Source organism: Onychostoma macrolepis, chromosome 04, assembly GCF_012432095.1.
Source record: "Onychostoma macrolepis isolate SWU-2019 chromosome 04, ASM1243209v1, whole genome shotgun sequence".
NCBI classification, from domain to species: Eukaryota; Metazoa; Chordata; class Actinopteri; order Cypriniformes; family Cyprinidae; genus Onychostoma; species Onychostoma macrolepis.
In genome coordinates this window covers 11,679,342-11,697,416 of record NC_081158.1, presented here as the reverse complement: position 1 = coordinate 11,697,416, position 18,075 = coordinate 11,679,342, and the positions used below count along the sequence as shown (strand labels likewise).

At 34.9% G+C, this 18,075-nt stretch overlaps 1 protein-coding gene and 1 pseudogene across 2 annotated transcripts; one reads left to right on the top strand and one right to left on the bottom strand.

Moving 5' to 3' along the window:
• Positions 1–7,037: 7,037 nt before the first annotated feature.
• LOC131539412 (uridylate-specific endoribonuclease A-like) lies at positions 7,038–12,768 on the bottom strand. 2 transcript variants are annotated; one of them, XM_058773996.1, is made up of 7 exons: positions 11,943–12,768; positions 8,985–9,135; positions 8,702–8,901; positions 7,926–8,042; positions 7,714–7,820; positions 7,444–7,586; positions 7,038–7,313 (listed from the first exon to the last, which is right to left on the bottom strand). In XM_058773996.1, exons 1-7 carry the CDS (start codon positions 11,992–11,994, stop codon positions 7,199–7,201), a joined length of 885 nt encoding a protein of 294 aa, XP_058629979.1. In that variant the 5' UTR covers positions 11,995–12,768; the 3' UTR covers positions 7,038–7,198. The 2 variants fall into 2 exon arrangements, with proteins under 2 accessions (XP_058629979.1, XP_058629978.1); XM_058773995.1 differs by lacking the exon at positions 11,943–12,768 and having other exon boundaries at positions 8,985–11,318.
• Positions 12,769–13,373: 605 nt separating this feature from the next.
• LOC131539447 (elongation factor Ts, mitochondrial-like) lies at positions 13,374–17,737 on the top strand (annotated as a pseudogene).
• The last annotated feature ends 338 nt before the right edge of the window (positions 17,738–18,075 follow it).

The following is an 18,075-nucleotide window of genomic DNA, read 5'->3' as shown; positions in this document are numbered from 1 at the left end:
TGAATATGGTGAGACTTGTGTCTTTAGCTGCAACGAGTTTCTAGACTCTAAAGGTTTCTTCTGAAAAATGTGCCAAATCTGCAACACAGATTCCCAATAGTGTGCACTCTACCGAGTTCAGGGGCCGGTTGCACCAGCTGGACGTAAAAAGGTTGGGTGTAAGCTCTACGTTGGACTTAGTTACGTCCAGCTTTCCGATTAATATTTACACCTGTTGCACCATTTAGAACTACGACTAGGCGCAGCTAAGCTTTAGTGTAGACTGTGCGCGTCCGCGTGGACACGACGCCGCTCGCGTTACTATGGTTACAACTTGAATTTGCCGGCTCCAATTAATAAATGAAAAATGGCTGCTGAACCGAAAAGAAGAAAATTAAATTACTCAGATTGTGAAACAAGAAAAATTATTGAACTCTTCAGTAAGTATATGCATATTTTAGTATGCAAACAAAACAATTCAGTAACAAATAAGAAAAAACAAGACATCTGGCAAAAGATAACAGCGGCAGTAAATGAAGCTGAGGGTGGATTAGGAAATCGGACAGTCGAGGAAGTAAAAAAAAAATGGAAAGATCTTCTTCAGGCAGCCAGGAGAGACTATAGTCTGCTCAAAAACCCCCTCCTAAAATCTCACCCTACAGCACCATTATAATGGATGTGTTTGGAGACGACTCGCCAGCTTTCACCGGTCTAAAAGGCTGTGACACTAGTGCAAGCAACATAGATGTAGCGGAAGAAAAGCAAGTTGAAGCTGAAGAGGATGCAAGTTTTTCTTCCATGTTAAATGATTCATCAGACACCACTTATGAAGGTAACATTATCACTTAAAATAGTGGGCTAATAAATAGTTATAGGATGTAGACCTGTTTACACTGACTACGGAATAATCTACACAAATTTCTGAAGCAAATTGTATTTTAACAATGCATTCAATTTCTGCAGATAATTAAATCCTAAACGCATCTTGATATTTAAAAAAAATAATGTTTTTATTTTATTTCATAACACACTATTTAATCAATAGCTAAATTATTTATTTTTACATGCCAGCAATCATTTTGTACAGCTTTAGTTTATTCACTTTGCTTATGCTTTGTGAGAGTAGAAAAACTTTCAAATGCTGAAATGTAAAAAAAGGGAAATGTAAAATAAAATAAATAAAGTGCATATTTATTTAAAGCAGATACATTTCGTTTTCTTTTTATTCATTATAATATACGATCTTTATATGTTACATTTGCCCTATTGCAAGCTGATTAGCCGAATTATATTGCTTCGGATGAGACGAGCCGCCACATCCTCTTCTGCGACTTGTTCCCTGATGTGTTCCACCTCTGCCTCCACTGGTAATAAATCCTCCGCAGGAAGAGGCACTCTCTTGTCTATGCAAATGTTGTGCAACACAGCTGCTGCACATATAATGGTGCATGCCCTCTCTGGCTCCATCCTGATTTCACTGTGCAGGCAATAGAATCTGCAAGGAAGAAAATGCAGTAGCTATCCCGCAGGGGTAAACTATAGATTACCATTGCCAGTTTAAGGTAGCTAAAATAAATAAGGGCTGGCAGCTTCATAGTTAAACTAAACATGAACCACACACCTGCGCTTGAGCACTCCTATGCAGCACTCAATGATCGACTTCGTCCGTGAATGCACATAGTTGTACTGCCTTTCCTGCTCCGTTCGTGGTACCATGACAGGTGTCATCAGCCACTTCTTCAAAGGGTAGCCACTGTCGCCAAGCATTATGCCAGGAAGCCGCCCCTCCTCACACAATTGTGCCAGTGCACTCTCCCTCAAGATGCGTGCGTCATGTGCAGTCCCATACCAACGCGCCACCACCATCTATCAATTTCATGTTTGCGTCACACACAACCTGTATGTTGATTGAGTGAAAGCCTTTCCTATTTACAAAAAGGTACTCATTTTTAGATGGTGCCTGAATGCGCACGTGAGTACCATCAATACAGCCAAAAATACCGGGTATGCCAGAATCTCTTCTAAATTTGTCCTTGGTGCGTGTGGCCTCCTCCTGGGTGGGTAGACGAACATGTATTTGAGCCCGACTTTGAAGGGCCAGAGACACTCGTCGTATCGCCCGGCAGGCTGTACTTCTGCTTACATTTACCATATCAGCGAATGTATTTTGGAAAGATCCACTGGCATAAAATCGAAGAGATATCAGCACCTGCAGTGCTGGGGACAGCGCTCCGTTCCTATCTGTTACGTGCTGTAACTGCGGTGATAACTCGTTGATTAATTCTAACAGTTCAACCCTGCTGAAACGAAACCTTTCAATAAGTTCTCTGTCTCCATATATACCTAGAGGATTGGTGCGGTCTCTCATTACTCTTTCACGCCTGAAAGCCCGCCGATCGTGTAGCCTGTATATCAGACGCGCCATTGTCTTTTAATTGTTTTTATTTATTATATTTATTATCACTATGGAAACAAGTCAAGGCTTTTCACTTTACACCTACCTTTGACTAGGCGTAAGATTTAGTCTCAGACGTGCGCTACGCCCAAATGGTGCAACAGGTATTAATTCTACGCAGGACTTAAAATGCATTTTACGTCCAGCCTAGCCTTACGACCGGGTGTACGTCCAGCTGGTGCAACCGGCCCCTGATGATTAGCAAAAGTACAGCAAAACCGATTGTTGATTTTGATTAGTAATATGCATTGTCCTTCATTTGGACAACTTTAAAGGCAATTTTCTCAATATTCTGTTGGGTTTTTTTGCACCCTCAGATTCCAAATTTTCAAAAAGTTGTAACTCGGACAAATATTGTCCGATCATAACAAATCAAATCAAAACATCAATGGAAAGCTTATTCATTCAGCTTTCAGATGATGTATAAATCTCAATTTATTGACACTTAAGACTGGTTTTGTGGTCCAGGGTCACATATTGTAATTTTCTACATATTTTTTCAGTATAGATAACCAATAGTATATTGATAGTATATGATATCTATCACACTGATAAAGGTCAGTTCAGAAAAGGCTGATCAAATAAACTAAGCACACGTTTCCTTTTAAAATTATAAACTAAGATTTGAACAGGTACTGTTGAATAAAAATCATAATTTAGGTTAAATTTGCAAACAGATAAGTAAAATATTTTATTTAAAACCTTTAAGATTTAATCTAAACAATCTTTTAATTTTGAAAGATCTTATTTACACTCTTAAGATTATACTTTAATAATAATAATAGATTTTTAAGATGAAGACGCACACTCTGGAAAAGGAGTAGCAGACTAACTTGACACATGAGCTGGTATGGAGCGCAGAGACTCCTCCCCGTCTCTGAGCGGGCCTTGAAGCATTCAATCCATTTCACTATGATGTTCAGCCCTGGGAGGATGTGGGAGTTTTGTTTATATTTCAACTTAAACATTTTTGTTTTATTTTTATATTTATCTATTTTATTGGAAACATTTAATTCGCGGAATGGATGTCATTGCGTAAAGATCTACCTATAAGCACTCTGAAAAATGTAATGCGTTTTTATATTGTCATCTAAAACTATAGTAAATGTTTATTTTATACAGTATTATATATAATTAGTTTTATTTGCTACCATCATCTCTAAAAGAAGAGAATGGTGTGTTTTATAAGGTCAATAAATAAATGTTGAATACATGTTTAAAATGTGTAATAAATGATTTGCTTTAGTAACATGTTACTATGCTGTCATATATAATTATATATTTTATTACCATATTCTATAAAATAGATAACTTCCCAATACAAACATGCCCCCTAATATAGTCCCGCCCCCTCACATTGATTGACAGCTTTCTGTGTAGACATCGGAAATTCAAATGCAAAAGGAATTGCGATTTCATTTGAGTTTTGGCAGGTTACATGCGTGATGCAGACAAAGTGGAAAAGCAAATATGGTAATTAATATTGTTATTTAAATATGACAGGCCCATAACTCGTAAGACGTGGGAAATACAGTTGCAAATGGACTTTGCTTCTTCATTTGAAATGTGGCAGTCACTGTGTGTTCGCCAAAGCGAAAATGCAAACGGTAATGCAAGATTTGCAATTGCATTTGGATTATGTCCCAATTTATGCACCCACATGTGGAAAACGCAATTGAAAATACAATTTGCAATTGCTTTTGAAAATAGTCCGGAAAATCCTTCCATATTTATAAGTTCAATAAACTTAAATAAATTTTGAATACTTTTTTAAAAAGTATGATAAATGTTTTCCTTTAGTACCATGTTTGTTACTATGACATATAAAATTATATATTTTGTTTATTACCATATTCTTTAAATGAAGAGAATGAAGTGTTAAATAAATGTTGAATACAGGATTAAAATGTACTATAAAAGATTTGCTTTGCTTTGCTTTAGTAACATGTTTGTTACTATGTGTTTTATAAGTTCAATAAACTTAAATGTTGAATACTTGTTTAAAATGAATGATTTGCTTTAGTAATAGTAATAACATGCTGTCATATATAATTATATACTTCCATATTGTTTAAAAGAGATAAGTCTCTCTTTAGCTTGAAATGTTTATGTGCGTGCTTATTAATATGACTTGTCATGATGCAAAATTGTATAATGACATAGGTATTACACTGATATGACAATGTGGTTTATGATGAAACTTCTTGAGTCCTCATAATTCAGATCGCTTAAAAACAATATTTTATTAAAAATGATTGTATGCAGAATTTTGGTAGGTGTACAGTAAAAAATCATTTTGTCTATGGAGTGTCATGGAGCGTAGTAATACTCCAAATAAATTAAATGTAAAAATTAAAATAAATTAGCTTTTTTAAATTAAATTATACTAAATGATGTTTATGAATTTTTTTTTTTTTAAATGAAGAAAGTTTACTGTGATGGGTAGGTTTAGGGGATGATACTGTATAAAATTCACTAATTTAATGTAATTATAAATATTAAAGGTTCTAAATATAATGTAGAAACTGCTTTGCAACACCATTTCATTATTAGTCATGTTACCTAATTTATTTAAATCCTTTTTATACAGTCATCAGATTATATTGTGGGTACGCATATTGCAATATGGTCTCATGATCTTTTAAAATAGTTTATTTATTCTGTTATTGTCCTTAAATCCAATATCTTTTTCATACATCACCCATACAGAGAGAGAGCCTTGGAATGCAACCCGGACACGTGGTCCACAGATGGGCAAAACCCCCCGGATGATCATAAAATCTCCAAAAACATTACTTGACAGATCATTTTATCTCCTGTCACCGGATGGACTCGTACAAACACTTGTACAAACAACATATCTCATCCCCAGATGATTTCACGCATGCCTATTCCAACATCTGGATGTCATTAACAGGTCACGGAGTCAACACGACGTGGGTGGGCCGTGTGGAGGAGGGGGAAAGGTCAAAAGGTCAAAGCCATAAATATTTTTTTGTCATAAGCCACATCAGAATGACTACTCAGCATAATAGAATGATTTTTGAAGATCATGTGACACTGAAGACTGGAGTAATGGCTGCTGAAAATTCAGCTTTACCATCACAGGAAGAAATTGCATTTTAAAATCTATTAAAATAGAAAAAAGTTATTTGCTGTAATTTTGTCTTGCCAACCCCAAAGTTTTGAAAAGTAGTGTAAAGCTAGTTATATACATATTATATACGCCTAATACATACACCACATATATGCACCTAAGAGGAAAATACAACCTTCATCTGTAAGATTTTATACAACTTGTTTACATGCATGTTAACCAGTGTTGGGCACGTTACTTTAAAAAAGTAATTAGTTATAGTTACTAGTTACTTCTCACAAATAGTTACTGAGTTAGTAACTGAGTTACATCATTATAAAAGTAACTAATTACCAGGGAAAGCGTTACTTAAAAAAAAAAAATCAAATATGTCAAATAACTTGGATGCCCCCAATATTAAATGAATGAAATGGACACTAAATATAATAAATTATTATTATAAAACATTGTACACTAATCTATTTTAATATTTCTGTGGGACAATGTGAGAGACACCGATCAAATTCAATATATTATTGTAAATAGTATCAACCAATTATATATATAAAGCTTACGTTTAAATGGCACAGTTTTTTTTTTTTTTTTTTTTAAATATCTGACACTTTGCATCAGTCAGTCAAGCATTATAATCTGATATTATGATAATTTAGCATTATATGATGATATAACTTTAGTAATTATTTGTCATGTTGACTGAACTTAGGACTGGTGGTGGTGCTTAAGATATTGTTTGTCATTTAGTGTTTCGATAAAAAAAAAAACTAAAAATAATACTGATAAGATAACAAAACTACTACGAATTCTACTACTAATAACAATATAAAAAGCACTAAGGATTAATGGGCTGGTGGGTTCATGAATATTAATCATGTTGTCTGCGTTCGCTCGAATTAATTTGCTGAAATCAAAACAGGCACGATAATGGGTGAGCACCAGCCAATGAGATTGTCGCTTGCGCATTAGTTCCGCCCACTACCGGAGAAACCGGCAGTTCTTAATAGCTGAAGAATTCCAAAGGAACTCCGTTATTTTGACAGGAAAATACAACAAAGAACATGTAGCGTGTAGCGCGTCACTTCTGCATGTTATGAAAAACTATCTTGCTCTGTATTTTTCTTTGCGCGTGTGAGACAAAGCGACGGCGAGCCGTGCGCCTTCACACTAGAGTTTACGGTATGCAAATACAACACTGTGCATCCATTCAGATAAACTGAAAAATAAAATGATAATAATACTATAAATTATAGTAACGCCGCATTTTATTGTCAGTAACGGTAACGGTGTTGTAACAGGAGAAACAGTAATTCGTTTGATTACTTGTTACTGAAAAAATAACGCCGTTAGTAACGCTGTTTATTTATAACGCCGTTATTCCCATCACTGACGTTAACACATTTTTCTCTCTCTCTGTAGTCTTACTGCTACACATACAGGTGTGCAGACTAATAACAGACTAATAGATGTGTACACTTTTGACAGTTGTAGCTAATGAGAGTGTGAAAGAATATTATTATGTTTTAGTAAAAATACAGACAGGGAGAGTGTTTTTCTATTCTTGTGTTTTATTTGGTTCAACATCAACCTCGAACAACCAAGAAAAAATGAAGATTACATATGAGTTGTTTTGGTTGTGAGTCTGTTGATACTGATGTTCAGATGACAGGGAATCATGGTGAGGCAGGGTAAGCGGAGGCAATGTACTTCTTTCCATCCCCATAGCTGCTGTTTTCCCATGTATAGGTCTGAATGCCCAGAGTGTTTCCTCCCAGACTCACATAACACCTGAGAATACAGATAAACACATGAGTATATACATTTGATTTACTCATATAAACAAAATGAGATTCATTTGATGAATGGCCAGATGGAGGAATAAATATGCATAGGCAGACAACAAAAAACGACAACTTACTTCTTGCCAGGACGGGTGATGTAGCAGAGACTGTAGATAGCCAGATCAAATTCAGGACTAGAGCCAATGAAGGCAGAACCAACCTCTTTGAAATAGCCATCCCATTCAAACTGCATTCCCAATACATCAGGATATGTGGTCCACTGAGAGAGAGGAGAAACTTAGCTTTTACTATATCAACACGTGTAATACAAGTAGACATCCAGACTTTTAAAATGCATGTTGTACTAGCACTGGTTTGTTTTGATTCACATGCTCAGTAGTACTCACAGGGCCATTAAAACTATGGCTGTAGTAATTCAGGAGGCCCTCTTTCTCATTCAGATAAAACTGCAGCCAGTTGTGGAAACCAGACACCTTTCCTTTCTTAATTTCCCCTTTTGACACAATACATGTCAGCCAAAGGGAGATAATAAGCAGTTTGACAGCGAATCACACACACACACACACACACACACACACACACACACACACAGACTGACCTGCAAAGGTGTGCTCAAACCCGCTGGAGTCCAGTTTTTTGCCTTTAGATCGAGAGTAAAGACCAAACCACATCATCTTCAGATCCTGGATAAACTCGCTCTGTGATGAGTATATACCTGAAAACCAGTGGTTTAAATTCAAATATTTTGCATAATCTATTTAAATTGCATTTTAATAACTTTGTGGTGCAAATGATAGTACTCAGAAAACTCTTTTCTTCTAGTAAAGAATCTAGAATATTAGTAAAATATTAATACTGCATATACCATTCAGAAGTTTGGGATTGGTAAGATGTTTTAAAAGAAGATTGTCATGCTCACCATGGCTACATTTATTTGATCAAAAAACAGTAATATTGTGGAATATTATTACAATTCAAAAGCGCTTTCCTATTTTAATATATTTTAAAATATAATTTATTCCTGTGATGGCAAAGCTGATGTTTTAGCAGACATTACTCCAGTCTTCAATGTCACATGATCTTTCAGAAATCATTCTAATATGCTAATTAGCTCCTGTTGAAAAAAAAAACAAAAAATTGAAACAAATCTTTCAACATTATAAATGTCTTTACTGTCTCTTTTGAGCAAAGAATTGTATCCTTTCTAGATAAAACTTTTAATTTCTTTCAAAATTATACTGACCCCAAACCTTTGAATGGTAATTCTTTAAATATTATTTAATAAATACTAAAATATGTAAAATCACATTATTTTTTATTACATTGAGGTCACTAAAATTCAGAAAAAGGGTTTTGTGGTCACATATACTGTACCTTTAGAGTGGAGGAAATTGTAAAGCTCCCTGCCCACATCAGTGTTCATGGCCTCTTGGAGGAAAGTGTCCTGCTCCTGCTCTTCCTGTGAGGTCACATCCTCCGCTTCCCCTGACACCCTTCTATAGTTGTCTAATAGATTCAGCAGAGCTTGATACGTGGGCTTGGAGAGCAAAGTACTACTCACTTGCTTGAACAATCTAAGAGAGAAAGAGAGCACTGGAATTATAACATACATGTAAATACTGAATGTGGATATCTGTGTGTGCAGTCTGTGTCTTACGGGCGAGATGACTGGTCATCCTCGGAGCCGGTCTCAGATGAAGAGATCAGTGTCTGAGGATCAATGACCAGCTCTGAGGCTGTGGCTCTGTTATGGTCTAACTTGTACAGCGTCTCAGACAGAGACTTGATCTCAGCGTCAGAGACTCTGGCTGAAGGTTGGGATGGCAAAAGGATAAAGAAAGAGTTAGCGCCTGAAGTGGAAACAAAACCCTGACAAAGCCTGAGCAAATGAAAGAATAAAAGATGAGGAAAAACAGTAATTACTGCAATTATAGTTTCAAATTTCAACATTCAATTTCTAAAATTGGAAATCTGTTGTCTTAGTAGTCAAGAAAACAATGTTAATTATCAGTCAAAAGTCTTCACATGTTCAATGTTCATAACTGTAAATCTAACTAGATTAAAGTTTATTATTGTTTTGTTTTTATACGTTTGTGTGACACAATCCTGGGTGTAGTGCAGATTTGTGCTGTTGACAGCTACAACCGTAACAGCAATTACCTGAACCTGTAGTAGCATTTGTAGACTTAAAATAATGTAAAATAATAATAAAAAAGAATGTTTTAGGAAAATAAATAAATACATGACAGTTCCTTTTGTCTGAATAGTATTGTAAGTGTTTTTCATACAAATAACTAACATGAAACTGATTAATTACACAATAGGAAATGTGGTGTTTAGCATTTTGTAATGAAAGTGTGTGAAACTATAGAAGTAGGCACAGCTGAGTTTCATGCCACTTCTGGGATCCAAAATAAACAGGACTCAGGGTCAATGAGTAACTTTACACAGATAACCCCCTAATATTTAGAACTAAATCCTTCTCCTATTTTTATGCCTGTTATAAAACGCTGGTTTGCCCCACGCGACTTGACAGACCTTGAGCATTGTACTGTATTTAAGAGACAAATAAAACCTGTGTTTGTTTAGAATTACTTTGAATGATTCATTATTCGTCTGTGCCTTTAACACAAGTAGTTTAATACACAAGTATTAAACTATAATCTATATACACGAGTATTAAACTATATTCTATATACACGAGTATTAAACTATATTCTATATACACGAGTATTAAACTATATTCTATATACACAAGTATTAAACTATTCTATATACACGAGTATTAAACTATATTCTATATACACGAGTATTAAACTATATTCTATATACACGAGTATTAAACTATATTCTATATACACAAGTATTAAACTATATTCTATATACACAAGTATTAAACTATATTCTATATACACGAGTATTAAACTATATTCGTAAAACTACAAACTTCAGTCCAGCTTGACTTGACAGAACAGCAAAATTAGTTTTACAGCTTTAACGTGCAAGACCAGACCAGCTACTAAACTTTTTTTTTTTTTAAACCTATACGCTCTCAGAAAAGGTACAAAGATTTACCAGTTTGCCTTTATACTGGTACCACCCCAATGACAGCTTTGTACCTTTCTTATGAGAGTGATTTTGTTTTACAGAATCACGGATGTTGAAGCTCACCTCGACGACCACCAGGGATGTAACAATTCACTCAACTCACGATTCGATTCGAGTCAGAGTTTTTTTTTACAAAATGAGATTTAAGACAAATTATAAATTAAATGTGTCCTTTTATTATTGCTTGGACAAAATGCAGCACGTTTCTTTGTGAAATTGAAATATAACACTATAATAATATACTAACATAGCACTTGCATATTATTACTCTTTTGTTGTATGTAAATGTAAATAACAAAACTAAATTGAAATTTTAAAACAAGTTCCAAATCAAATAAATAACACAAATAAAAGAAATATCTTCATATAAACAAAATAAGGCTTTGTCTGTGCTCTTTCCATTTAAATCATTAAATGGATTTTAATCATTATCCAAACAAAGATGCTGCATACATGCAACATGAGCAGTTTTTAATCTAAATTAGATTTAGATTGTATAATTTCGAAATTTGAAGCAAAAACAGAATGGTCTGACTTCAGTTTTGTGAAACTACTGTATACATAAAAAATTTCTGCATGAAACAGAAACAGCAGACGAGCTGAATGAGACGCAGATTCAGTCTCTGCCAGCAGGTGGCGCTTTAAGCGTTTCCTTGGTTTCCGCTGTAAACAAAGCAGCGCTGCACTTTGAACTTTAATATAAAGAGGCAAGATGAAATGAAAAAATACCATCTACACTTTTCTAAAGACAGTAACTTCCCCTCAGACATACATTCATATAAACTCCTACCCCTAACTGAATCGCGATTTGTTTAGCATCTTAACCGATTTGAATCGTCACATATTTGAATCGATTTTCAACCGGCTCGCGGTTAATCGTTACATCCCTATAGAATCACGGATATAAAAGAATCACTATAAAAAGCAGTGTGGTCGTTATAAAATAATCACTATAAAAAGCAGTGTGGTCGTTAGGGATGTAACGATTAACCGGCTCGCGATTAAACGGCCACACTGCTTTTTATAGTCATCGCAGCAGTCCTCGTGCTGCTGGCATTGTGAATCGCAGTCGTTTGAAGCATCGTAGGGCTCTCCACATCTTCCTTTACAAGAAAGTGAGCTATATTTCACATGCTGACTGCTAAAGCGTCATTTTATGTGAAAGAAAAGATCTACCACCCAGAGGCATGTCAGTAACCTATTATTTGTACTAGTAGAGCGCAATAGTATGAACTCAGTAAAGAACAATTAGACGTAAGGCACCGGATTTGATTAAGGAGATTTGGGTATAAATCATTAGGAGAAAAAATGAATAAAATAGGAAAAAGTCAGGGTAAAATTCAGTATCACAATTTCACACTTACAGAAGTCCAGACAAGGAGAGAGAAGGAACACTATTTGCATTAGGATTCTAACTATGCTGTACAAGAACAAAAGGTAGCTTACATGAACATGTTCAGTTTAACTGAACGAACAGTCAGGATTGAAATTGAAGGTATTAACTTACCACTGTAGCCCTGAGAGATCAGGGTGATGGTGAGAAAGAGGATGATCTTCATTATGGACTTCAGACGATCTAGACACACACTACAGATTAAGACTCAGTTCGGTTTTTATACCATCTCAGTTCAATAAAGCTGAAGGAACTCCTCCCATGCATTCTGTTGTGATAATAACTACTAATATTTAATAACAGATCACAAGGTGACTCGGTTCAAATGTTTTGCCGTGTTGCTATGAGTAAAAAGGCAATTTTGGGAGTGGTGAAATTATTACAAAGAAGTTTGTAATCACAAAATAAAATAAATGAATGAATCTCTATTCCTCTTTTTCAGCCAGCTGGTCCAGAAATGGTAAACACCTGGTGAAAAAAAAAAAAAAATGTTGCTTTCTTTCCTTAACCTCTCCCTGTCTAGCTAGTATTTACTCTGAACAATGCCTGAAACTTTGTATTGCAAGCACTTCCTGTGTCTGTTTTGAATTGTAGAGTTGTTTTCCCCCATATTGTACAGCACTTTGAATCAATTCAAGTTGTTATTAAATGTGACCCTGGACCACAAAACCAGTCATAAGGGTCAAATTATTGACATTTATACATCATTTGAAAGCTACATACATAAGCTTTCCATTGATGTATTGATGGATAGGACAATATTTGGCCGAGATACAACTATTTGAAATCTGGAATCTGAGGGTGCAAAAAAGAAAAAGAAAAAAAGTAATCAAAATATTTAAAATCGCCTTTTAAAGTTGTCCACATGAAGATCTTAGCAATGCATATTACTAATCAGAAATGAAATTTTAATATATTTACGGTAGGAAATTTACAAAATATCTTCATGGAACATGATCTTTACTTTATATCCTAATGATTTTTGGTGTAACAGAAAAATCGATAATTTTGACCCATACAATGTATTGCTGGCTATTGCTACAAATATACCTGTGCTACTTAAGACTGGTTTTGTGCTCCACGGTCACAAATGTGGTTATAAATAAACATTGCTGTTGCTATTATTATGTATAGATTATCTCATTAGGACTGGGGCCTGTTTCATAAAACAAGTTTACCAAACAAGCCAAGCTTATTTCAGTTAGTCTGATTTATTTTGAACCAAATAAACTGACAATAAGTCAGACTAACTGAATAGAAATAAGCCTGGCTTATTTGGTAAACTTGTTTATGAAACAGGCCCCTGGTATACCCAAACAACAACAATAAAATACTATTATTATTATTATTATTTGAGCAGGTTTATGCATTTTTTATATACCATTAATACATTATTTGTATACCGTTAGCCACTGTTATTTTTATTTTCACAATGAATTAAACTGTTCCTTCTGTTCTTCAGTAAGCGGTAGTGTAAACGCCTGTGCAGTAGATGGCGCTATACGTGACTCCTGAATTCTCTTCTGTTTGACCTTTCTCTCTCTCTGTAGAAAGCGTGCTTCAATGACATTCCAGTGACTGATGTAAAGAAGCTAGTGTCAGTCCTGAGGAAGGTATAGAAATGGCTTTATATTCTTTATTTCGATCTGTCAGGACAGAAGTAGTCAAGGTGGGCTTTGTCTCATTTGTCATAATTCGCACTCTAATCTTTTAATGTTTTTGACTGGATGCTTTAGAAGTTATGATGCTCTTTGCGTGACAGTCTGCTTTGATATGAATTTTTTGGCTTGTTATTCAAATAAAGGCGTGTTTTAAATAACAGATGACAGTATTTGTTTTTCGGTTTCCATACGGCTGTGTAATGTACTGTAGCATCATTAAATCATGTGTCATATTTATATTGTGTTGTTCATAGGGATGTCTCACGCAGCACGTTCAGTCTCTTTACACCAGCTGCCCGAGTTTAGCAGCAGATAAAGCACTTCTCCTGAAATTACGTAAATCTACACCTTCATCAATTGCAATAAGGCACTGGAGAAATTCAACAATGACGTTACACAGGTGTGGGCCAGTATTTTTTGAAAGATTGCTGTAAAAAGAATGGAGGACCTTATGCAAAAGATCTTATATGGGTAGTTGACAAATAAAAATTGGACTGTGTCCTATGTATGGAATGCCAATCCTGCCATAATTTGAAATAAATATATAAATGTACAAAGAAATGTAAAAAAGCGAAAATAAATAAATATATAAATAAATGTACAAAGAAAAGTAAAAAAAAAAAAAGCAAAAATAAATAATTATTTATAATTTTATTTCATTATGTATTTTTAATTTTTTTCTACATTTATTTAATTTTTTTATTCATACATTTATTTATTTCCACATATATGTATTTATTTACGTATTTACTTCTTTATTTATTTATTTTCACATTTCTTTGTCTGTAGGGTAATGAGGAGGGCGGGTAAGTCGAGGGGTAAGCTTGAGGCCACAGTGACACCTTGTGGTGCCCAAACAAAGTACAAGAAGTGTAGCCTACATGACGCGCCTGTTGATAGTGTGGGATGAATGACTTGGATGGGCGATATGGCCAAAATCTTATATCACGGTTATTATTTCAGTTTCACGTGGGGGGTTGTTTTGGCTGGGAAGCGTGCAATCTGTGATTGCGTGCATTTGCTGAAACTCGCGAAAGCATGCCGTGCAATCACTCTCTTATGCGCGTTGTTTTTTTAGGTTTCACTCTCAACACATCCAACGCATGTTTCCAAGATTCGGAAGAGAAGAAGGTTACTGTAGAAGATTTGTTGCCTCGCGACACTTCCTGTGTGGACAGTCACCGCATCAACTGATTATAATGGGTTCTCTTGGTGTAGACACGGCTTTAGGTACTTCGTTTGGGCACCACAAGGTGTCACTGTGGCCTTAAGCTTACCCCTTGACTACTCTGGCTCGATTGCTTTTCCTGACGTAAAACATGCCCTCCTCATTACCCTACAGACAAAGAAATGTAGAAATAAAAAAATAAATACGTAAATAAATACATAAATGTGAAAATAAATAAAAGTGGAAGTAAATAAATGTATAAATAAAAAAATAAACAAATGTTGAAAAAAATGAAAAAAATACATAAATAAGGAGATAGAAGTATAATTATTTATTTTTGCTTTTTTTACTTTTCTTTTTATATTTATTTATATATTTGTTTATTTATTTTTGCTTTTTTACATTTCTTTGTACATTTCTTTCTTTCTTTATTTCTAATTATGGCAGGATTGGCGTTCCATACCTATGGTGTGACATAGCAAAAATGTAGAAAATAAAACAACGTACAAATAACATGAGAAAAATGTATCTTCATTCTTAGTTACAAATAGCATGAGAGAGGTTTATCTTCAATCTTAGAGTTTTTTTAATTTATTAATTTATTTTTTTAAACATTTTTCCATCACACCATAGGACACACTGATACGTCAACTACCCACTGCTATTTCACTACTTGAATTTTAAATCCACTGTATTTTTTTTTTTAAAAACTAAAAAGTTTCTAACAAGTTTCTATGTATTAATTACAAGTCATCTGATTAGTCAGGCACAAATAGTAAACTCACATCTTTGTCATAGTTGTTGTCGTCTTTTTTTATATATAATCATGCAATTTAGATGTGCATAAAGTAAGGGTGTGCATGTACAAACCTGTACATGGTAAGGATGAGCTAATTATGATTTGCAAAATTTGATGTTTGTAGGCAGAAATCTGGCTGCATGAACAAGCCAAAAAAGAGGGCTGATTGGTGTCCTTTTGGGTGACAATGCAGCTGTCATGGTTGAGGTATGTTGCTTTTCAGTCTTACCACACAATGTGTAATTTGGTCGCCAAAATGATGCAGTGTGATAAAATCTGTTTTTCTTTTCAGGTGAACTGTGATTTTGTGGCGAGGAATGAGAAATTTCAGCAGTTGGTGAAGGATGTTGCTTTGTATGTAATGGCTCATAACAGCAGCAAAAAACAGAATGGGTATATTAAAGGTGCATGCCCTTCACTGTCATTTTCAGAAATGTGCATTTCTTCCACCCCTTCTGTAACCTCTGACTGCTGATCTGTTCTCTGATACAGAGTGTGCTGTCTTCTGAGGACATTAGTAAGCTCCACGTTCCTGAGGGACCCTCGCTGGCAGATCAGATAGCCTTGACTATAGGTGAGATATAACATGACATATACCATGTGTGTGAGTTTGCCCTTTTACATTATATTTACTTTTGCATAACATTCTAAAACCAGGTTTTTATCTATGATTTCTTGCTACTTAAAGTGACCCAAAAAAGTATTTGGACAAATAAGCCACAATTAAAAATGCATAAATGCACACTAATGTTCAGAATTTATGGGTCAGTATTTTTTTTAAAGCAATTAATTTTCTCTTAAATGAAATTTTATTCTGTAAGGATGCACTAAATTAATCAAAAGTTACAAAAAGTTACAATTAAGGTATTTACAATATTACACACAAAATCAGTTTCAAATAAATGCTGTTTTTTTTTCTTCTGTTCATCAGATAATCCTGAAACATGTTTGAAAATATTAGGCAGCACAACTGTTTTCACCATTAATAGTGATAAGAAATGTTTCTTGAGCAGCAATTCAACATACAGTGCCCTCCAAAAGTATTGGAACAGTGAAGCAAAATTGCTCTGTTGGCTGTAGAACAAGACATTTACAAATATGATTAAAAGATGAATATGAGACAAAACTACAAAATGTCACATTTTATTATTAGCCGTTTCAACACATACATGTATTTTTCAGCACTTTTAGAGTTTCATCCCTCTGTCTGATGTGAGCATGAGTATTGGAACAGTTGCCTCACAGGTCTTTCTAAGTGATCAGCTGTGTCCTGTTGCATTAATTCTTCAGATATTAAAAGCAGGGAATGTGTCGTATCAGTTATATCCATTACTTCTGCATTCTGAATCTTGCATTCGATGATGACACACACAAACCAGGATGAAGACGAGGGAGCTGACTTTGAGAGAAAAGCAAGCAATCTGGATGCTAAAAGAAAAGAGGAAGTCAGAGCTCTAGCAAAAACAAAGGGCATGGAGAAACCAAGAGTTTGGAAACCACCAGCGACACCAGCAACCAACAACTACCTGATCAGCTGAGAAAACAACAGTAGCTGATGACAGACAAATCATAAAAGAAGAGTTTTGGAACTGTGTTTATGGACCGATGAGACAAAGATGAACCTTTATCTAAGTGATGGGAAAGCAAAAATGTGGAGGAAAAAAGGAACTGCAATGATCCCAAGCATACAGCCTCATCTGTAAAGTATGGTGGAGGTGGTGTCATGGCATGGGCATGCAAGGCTGCATCTGGAACAGGCCTCTCAACTTTACTGATGACTTAATGTATGAAGACAGTAGCAGAATGAATTTGGAAGAGTACAAAACCATCTTGCCTGCCAATATTCAAGAAAATGCCACCAGATTCATTGGGAAGTGCTTCATATTGCATCAGTACAATGAAACACCCTGCCAGTTCAGTCAAGGAGTTTATCAGGGCAAAGAAATGGAAAGTCTTAGATTGCCCAAGTCAATCTCCAGATTTAAATCCGATTGAACATGAATGTCACCAGCTGGAGAGGAGAGTAAAGGCAAAAACTCCCCAAAACAAGTAACAATTGGAATTGGCTGCATTAAAGTCTGGGAAAAGTATCTGAAAGCATGAGAGCAAGAGTCTGGTGATGTCTATGGGTCACAGACTCACTGCTGTGATTGTGCACAAGGGATCTGCAACTAAATAATAGCTTTTAATCTTTTATATCTGCCTTATGTTCAACTGTCCCAATACTTATGCTCACATCAATGAGTGGGATGAACTCTAAAAGTGCTGTTCTTTTTATTTGGTAAAACATGTATGTGTTGAAACAGCTAATAATAAAATGTGACATTCTGTAGTTTTGTCTCATATTCATCTTTTCATCATATTTGCAAATGTCTCGACTCCACAGCCAACAGAACAATTTTGTCTTCACTGTTCCAATACATTTGGAGGGCACTGTATTAGAATGATTTCTGAAGGATCATGTGACACTAAACTAGACTTGAGCAATAGCTGCTGAACATTTTGCATTGCCATCACAGAATAAATTGCATATTAAAATAAATTAAAATAGAAAACTGTAATTTTTATTTGTAATAATATTTCACAATAATACTATTTTTACTGCATTTTAAATAAATG

Bases quoted from the DNA above. Each gene is read 5' to 3' on its own strand.
- LOC131539412 (XM_058773995.1), bottom strand. From the start codon at position 9,277: ATGTTGAAATTTGAAACTATAATTGCAGTAATTACTGTTTTTCCTCAT. The intron at 8,902-8,984 runs GTAAGACACAGA...TTTCTCTCTTAG, and splicing joins GATGACCAGTCATCTCGCCC to ATTGTTCAAGCAAGTGAGTA. The intron at 7,587-7,713 runs GTGAGTACTACT...CCTCTCTCTCAG, and splicing joins GCCATAGTTTTAATGGCCCT to TGGACCACATATCCTGATGT.